We start from the raw sequence: 7434 nt of genomic DNA on the forward strand, positions 1-7434 counted from the left end.
TCTAATTTAGTGTACCACCTGGCTTTTGACAAGTATTTACAAAGTGTACATTTTTCCATCCTTTAACTTTCAACCTCTTGGGTTCTTAATTTTAGTGTATAGGTCTTATAAGCAATATATATTTAGTTTATTTAAAGCATACTTATTCAGTCTGACAATCTTTTCCTTTATAATGGAGTATTTAGTCCAATTACATATTAATATAATTACTGATATATTGGGTTTGTAGCTACCATCGTACTGTACTAGATATATCTCCTATCTGTTCTATATTCTTTCTTCTTCTTTTTTTTTTTTGCTTTCTTATGGGTAAGTCAATTTATTTTTTATTTATACCGCTTCACTCTCTACCAGCTTGCTAATTATACTTTCCTCTTGGCATCCTTTAACTGTCCTCATAGAGATTACATAATGCAACCTTAACTTACTATGATTGAATATAAATTAGTACTTTTTCCACTCCTCTAGGACCCAGAACACTTTAACTTTATTTACCCTTCCCACTTCTTGTAACACTGTGTCATGCATTTTCATCCTACATATAGCTTAAGTCTCAAAGATATTATTAATAGTATGCTGTCCAACAATATTCTTTAAGATTTACCCATATGTTTATCAATGACTTATTCCTCATCTTCATATGTTTTTCTCTGTTTCTCATGGGGCTAATTTCCCATATGCCTTAAAAAATTTTTTCTTTATTATTTCCTCAGTATTTTTGGTCTGAAAACTTCTTTATTTTCCTTCACTTTGGAAGAGTAATTTTGCTTGATATAGAATTCTAGTTTAGGCCTTATTTTCTTTCAGCTTTTTAAAGATGTCATCTCATCCTTTTTCTGGTTTTTATAGTCTTTGTTAAATAGTCAGATATCATTCTTAAGTTACTTCTTTGAAACTAAGTTCTGTTTGTACTTTGCTGGTTTTGAGATTCTCTTGGTCTTTATTTTCAGTAGGTTATTTATGTTAGACCTAGGTGTGGGTTTCTTTGAGCATTTTATTCTTCAGGTTGGTAGCACTTCTTGAAACTGTGGCTTGATGTTTTTCACAGGTTTGGGAGGCTCTTTTTCTCTTTGTTTCAGTTTGGTAATTTTCTTCCAGATATATCTTCCAGTTCATTAATCTTTTCTTTAGATGTGTCTAGTCTGCTTTAAACTCATGTATTGAGTTCTCAATTTCATCTATTATCGTTTCATTTCTAGAATTTCCATTTCATATTCTTTTGTAGATTCAAGTTTTCTGATGAAAGATTTCATTTTAACATCTATTTATTGATCATATTAATAACACTTAACTTTAAGTCCTTGTCTGAAAACTCCACTATCTAGATCATCTGTAGGCTTACTTCTTTCTCTTAGCTTCATTTCTTACTATTTCTGTTAACAGTTGATTCAATGTCAAATATTATCCCTGGAAAATTTTAGGAGCTTGGGATGATGATGTTATCTTATTCAGCAAATAACTCATCCCATCCTCTGGCTGATAGTGTAGGGGCAGTTGGTCTCAATCCAATTAGAGACAAAGTCTTCTCTGAGCTTGTTTTAAGACCTTTGTTTGCCCCTATTTATAGACTATAAGCCTACAGGGTTCTTCACTGAGAGTTTGGTGTATATATTAAAGTTTCTCCTTCTTGACTGGCTCTGATATTGCTGGGAGACTGCCAAAAGCTTAGTGGAGCTTTCATTCACTGTCTGCTTGGCTCCTTATCCTCTCTCTGCACAAGTCAAGAATAGGTAAACGGCTCAAGGGAAAAGCCATTGCAGAGGATCAAGCTTATTTTCTGCACATCCCATCCCTCTGGGTTCTTGACCCCTCAAGTCCTGGCTGTCCTAGCTGACCCAAACTTCCATTTTTGTATCCTAAATCCCATGAGATTTTCAAAAGCTTTCCTGGCTCCATGTTTGTTGTTGGCCATTCTCTACCCAGCCTTTCAGCTTGTGCTGAGAATGAACAAATATCCCACAAGGAAAATGCCACACAGAATGTTGAACTTTTGAGAATGAGTTTCTACCAGGACCTTAGTATCTTGAGACTGACTGCCTTGGAAATTCTCTGATTCCTTGAAATACTTGCTTTCTGTCAGTTTTCATATTTTCTAGCTCTTAGTAGAAGTGCTGGTCTGATATAGGCTACTCTGTTATAGCAGAGAGCAGAAGGTCCATGAACCAATTTTTAAATTGTTTTGGAAAATTTCACATTTTATAAAACAATGATATTGTAAACTATAGTACAATTTGACCTCATTTTCAAAGCTATTTTACAGTGACTATAAAGATCCTATTAGAGTGTTTCTAATAATTCTTGTCCATTTTTATTTTGTCTATAGCATTTCTAGCGTAACATCTGACATTCAAGAAATATTTGTTGAAAACAATTGAATAAAGAAGTTTGTTAATGTATTATAGCTGTATTATTCATATGCCCTGTTAGCAACTCTGGACCTTTTTACCCATATCAGAAGCTTCTCATTAGTGCTAGGCCATCCAGGAGGCAAATAAGGATGCAAGCAACCCCATTTTGAGAAAGAATTTGGTATTTGATATTTTGGAAATAGTCTTTTCATCATGGAAAAAACCAAGAAGTTTATGAAGTGTCCTAATACTTATCTTAAGTTTTTGTTTTATTTTAATGCATACGAAGGAAGGACACAATAATACTTTCAATGCTTAGAATTAAAACGTCTTAATCCAATCTTGTTATTCCTTAATAAGTGGAAATTTAAAAGATAAGAAACTGTCAACCACTTTGTATGCCATCAGGCCATCAAATTTGATTTAGTGGTGAGAATTCAGCTTGTTCTTACATTTCCATAAAATATAGTCTATCCAATAATAAAACAAGTAGTTTGTCTCATGAGCATTTTATTTGAACTTCCTGAAGAAGAAAAAGAAATAGCATTATTTCAATGATTATTAGTAGCTGCCAATGTTCTAAAAAAAACCACCTTTTTTGTTTGCTATCTTTTGAAAAACTTAATGGCATAAAGCTAAGTGACTGGCAGAACATACCTTTTTTCTGAAATCCAGGACCACAGCAATAAGTGGCAGACTGTTTTTCATGAGCTTCTAACATATTTTTCTGACAAATTTTAATTCTAACTAACATGCTTGCCACTCTAATGCCTGGGAATTTTAAGGTCGTCATGAGTAGGCAGCACAATGCTTCCTGTTAGTACCAAGATGTACCAAGATAATTTTCTTCTTTTTATTTTTTAGAGCCTTGCACATTATCTTTTGCTGAAATGGAAGAGAATAATTTACTCCTGAAGTGGGATTTTGACAATAGACCATATATTCTTCATGGCGAGTATATTGAGTTTCTTTGTAAGAGAGATACTTACATAGTTCAGGTATCTGTTATCAGATCTGAACTTAGAGTGCTGTGTGACAGAGGGCAGTTAACCTATCCAAGATGTGTTCAAATAGAAAGGTAAGAAGAGGCTTGTGCCCTCAACTAATTTTTTTGGTTAAACTGTTATTCAAGAGATTCATTGTGTTATAAATTTCAGAAATATTAGGTTCTACAACACTCCTACTTTATGGTCATTTTAAAGGAAAAAATCATTTTATTTATTTTTTTAATCCAAGCAAACTCCTAGAAATATTTATCAATTCAACAAGCTTTCTGAGTTGTCTGAAGTCAAAGTCTTGTTTGCCATTTGATATTTCTGACACTTTGGCAATTTGGTAAATAAATCGATTGAAATGTGCAATATTTAAATGTGTAAAAATTAACCTGTGTTCTGAGAGAGAAAATCACATTTTCTCCCACTTCCAAGTACAAGTTCATATATAAGTCATAAAGATTGGAAAGGCAGTTGTACAAATCTTTCTACCGATAGAACAGCATGTTAATAACAATGATTAAAATTATGTATTTTCAGGAACACATTTCTACATAAGAATTTGGAATCACTTACTAAAGTGATTCCTATATGAAAATGTAAGAAATATGTTTTCTACTTCTTGATGAATGGAAAATAATCTTATTTTTTGAGAAAAGTATTAATAAATAAAATGATATAATTATTTTATAGGATCGGAATTTTGACCCTTTTGAAGATACAGTGTAAAGTGGAAATTATACTTTATGTTCAACTAAGAATATTAAAAAATAATTTCTGGCAAAGGGCATATGGTACTATTCTAGTAGCTGTAAACAATGAGCTGTATGAACTACATAAGGGCAGGTTTTTAGATACTTTGGACACTCTAGAAAAAAACTGTTCATAACACACACATTAGTGGAAAACTTTTAACTTTTTAACTGTGGTAAAATCAGGTAGAGAAATTTTATTATGCTACTTAAATGTTTTAGTGTATTTTGGATTTCTCATTCCTGAGAGAAAAAGAAGCAAATAACCTAGAAAAAATTGTAAAAAACTGGAGTTAGTGTAGTAAATGACATTGAGTGTTTAAAAAGGAATTGATGATATCATTTATCAAGAATGGTTACTTGTTTTTGTCAGCACCAGTTAAAACAGTGACTAATTATATGAAATGTTGTAAGGACTAAAATTACAATCAATACTTGACCAGAAAAGATGCTTGTTTTAAAAATCTCTCTGTCTCTCTCTCCCCATCTCTCTCTTTCTTGTCAAGCATACTGTTTGTTCAAGAACTTTAAGGACAAAAAAATGAATGGCAGAAAGAAGAATAGCATTTCAACACATCAAAAAATCCTTTATAAAACACAATTTTTAGAAGAAAACTGTTGAATTAAAAACCTCTACTTTTGTACTTGCTTGAAGATTTGACTCTAAATTGTTTATGCTAAACATTTTCTTTATTTATAAATAAAAAGCAGAACATGTTGCCTCATTTTTAGTTTGGAAGATTTGACATGTAACTTAATCTTTATAGCATGTCTTCCATCTGTTACAAAATTGATCTGTAGGGGCTGGCCTGGTGGTATGGTGGTTAAGTTTGCACGCTCTACTTCAGTGGCCCAGGGTTCGCTGGTTCAGATCCAGGGCCTGGACCTAGGCACTGCTTGGCATGCCATGCTGTGCCAGGAATCCTACATATAAAGTAGAGGAAGATGGGCACAGATGTTAGCTCAGGGCCAATCTTCCTGAGCGAAAAGAAGAGTATTGGTGGTGGATGTTGGCTCAGGGCTAATCTTCCTCAAAAAAAAAAAAAAATGATCTTCACATCAATGTATTTCTGTTTCCTAATGTCCATTCACTGAGCTATATTGTTGTCTTCAATATATGTGCAAAAAATTCATATTTGTCTTCATCATATTCATTAACATTAGGGTTTTTCATTACTTTCAATTCACTCTTTATGTCAATATTAGAGAAGCAAACACACTAGAGATAAAAAAAACTATACATTTTATTAGAAGATTTACTTTATTAAATGCAGAAGAGACTGCCCTTTAGACTGTCTAAATGTAAAGAAATTTTAAAATTAACTTTAATATTAGCTACAAAGCTAATAATCAAATTGTTTGTGAGGTAGTGAACTCTCCACATGTTAAAATGTTGCCCAAGAAACATGGTAAAAAAAATGAATAACCCTTGCTATTTTTATATTTTATACTTTCAAGGAATTTTTTTAAGTTAGGAAATTGTTGGAATCATGCAGATTATGAAATCTGAAATCAATGAGACCTGCAAGCACCAAAAATGTGGCAGTGTCAGTATTACCAATATCTGTTGGGGACCTCAAGTAGCCACATTGTCACTTTTCAGTTTGAAGTAACAGCTGTACTTCCAATGGTTATTCCAGTTCGTTTATAAGCACCTGCAATAGCACTACTGGGTACTAGGACTCTGTTACACCTTCCTAGCAGTTAGTTTTTAAATGTAGGATTCTGCATTTTAAAGGTATTTTAGTAAAATACCTTTTACTATAAAGTCCATAAAGTTTTGTAAGTAGAACAAAAGTATTAATCCTTTTCAATTAATTCACCATCAATCTATTAATAAACAATATTGAGTACTTGCTGTATCCCAGGAAACAGAAGCTTTGTTCAAGGTGGGTCATTGTCATGTGGGAATAATAGTATCCAGTCCCCATATCTTCTGAGTTGTTAATTGTGAAATCTACTGATTTTTATATCTGGAGGAAGGAACTGAAAAATATTGTGAGCAAGGTAAGTCCATAAGCTGCCAGTTTGTAAACTTCAAATGCTAAAGAAATGAAAGTGTGAAAAGTGCAACAATGGAAGCATGTACAAAGTAAAGCGGTAGGATGGAGGAGATGATAATGAACTTTTTTAGTGAGGTTGAGTATGGGAAGCTTCCTGGGAAAAGAGTCTGAGGTTTATAAGACTAGAGAAGACATTCCAAGTAGAGGGAATGGCCCACACAAATCAAATATTGAGCACATATCCTATGCTAGGCAATATGCTAAGCACTGGAGAAAAAACAATGAATAAAACACACCTTCTGCTGTTATGGAGTTTGTTCTCTGGTGGGGAAGAAAGAGATTTTATTCCCCTACAAAATGAGGTGTGCCAAGAAAGACATGTATTTTGTAGTGAGCACCAGGAGATGCAGCCTAGTCCTGGATGCTGAGGCTGAGACTTTAACGGGGAGAAGAAAAGAATTTCAGGTAGAGGGAGGAATATGTGGAAAACAGCAGAAAACATGGTATTTACAAGAAACTAGTAAAAGTCCAGTAAGGACTGAGTGGAGGAGAGTGAAGAAGAGAGTGGAGCAAGGTAAACCTGGAGAGACTGGAGGTCTGATGATGAAGACCTTCATAGACCAAATTAAAGATTTTGGAAGTTATTGATTGAAATGAGATGCTCATAGAGATTTTTAAGAAGACACTGCTGACAACATTAAGGAGAGACTGAGATGAAGGGGGAAAAGTGTAGGCATAAGAAAACCACTAAGGAAAATAACGCCATTATCCAAGCAAGATATGGTAGCCATTTACACTGGAGGCAGCAGCAGAGATGGTGCAAACTAGACTGTCAGGAGACATTTAGAATGTGAAATCATGATGATGAGAATTGATTAGCTGTGGGCTGGGCATGAGGCAGAGAAAAGAGTTTAGGAGGACTACTTGGTTTCTTGCTTGACTATGTGGATGGGATGGCCATCTAAGTGTGATAGGAGAGGTAAACTGAGGAGTGGAGATTAGCATGAAGATTTTAGTTTTGGAAATGTTATTACTATTTTTTTTTTTTTAGGAAGATTATCCTTGAACTAACATCCACTGCCAATCCTTCTCTCTTTGTTGAAGAAGATTGGTCCTGAGCTAATATCCGCGCCCATCTTCGTCTACTTTATATGTGGGACATCTGCCACAGCACGGCTTGATAAGCGATGCATAGGTCCGCATCCAGGATCTGAACCAGTGAACCCCAGGCTGCCGAAGCGGAGTGTGCGAACTTAAACACTACACCACCAGACTGGCCCTTGGACATGTTATTTTTGAGGTATATGCAGGGTAGCCAAGTAAAAATATTAAGAAAGCA

The 7434-nt window shown here is 34.2% G+C and overlaps 1 protein-coding gene across 4 annotated transcripts in view; it reads left to right on the forward strand.

Moving 5' to 3' along the window:
• F13B (coagulation factor XIII B chain) overlaps positions 1 to 7434 on the forward strand; it is a 30880-nt gene extending 23446 nt beyond the window's left edge. For 2 of the 4 annotated variants that reach the window (XM_008509182.2, XM_070602329.1), the window contains exons 11-12: positions 3213 to 3426; positions 7147 to 7434. In XM_008509182.2, coding sequence (XP_008507404.2) covers positions 3213 to 3426; positions 7147 to 7213 — 281 coding nt within the window. In that variant the 3' untranslated portion in view covers positions 7214 to 7434. Of the gene's footprint in view, positions 1 to 3212; positions 3427 to 4598; positions 4818 to 7146 lie in introns of those variants that run through there. The other 2 variants (XM_008509183.2, XM_070602330.1) reach the window with 1 other exon arrangement.

This window comes from Equus przewalskii, chromosome 31, assembly GCF_037783145.1.
Source record: "Equus przewalskii isolate Varuska chromosome 31, EquPr2, whole genome shotgun sequence".
NCBI classification, from domain to species: Eukaryota; Metazoa; Chordata; class Mammalia; order Perissodactyla; family Equidae; genus Equus; species Equus przewalskii.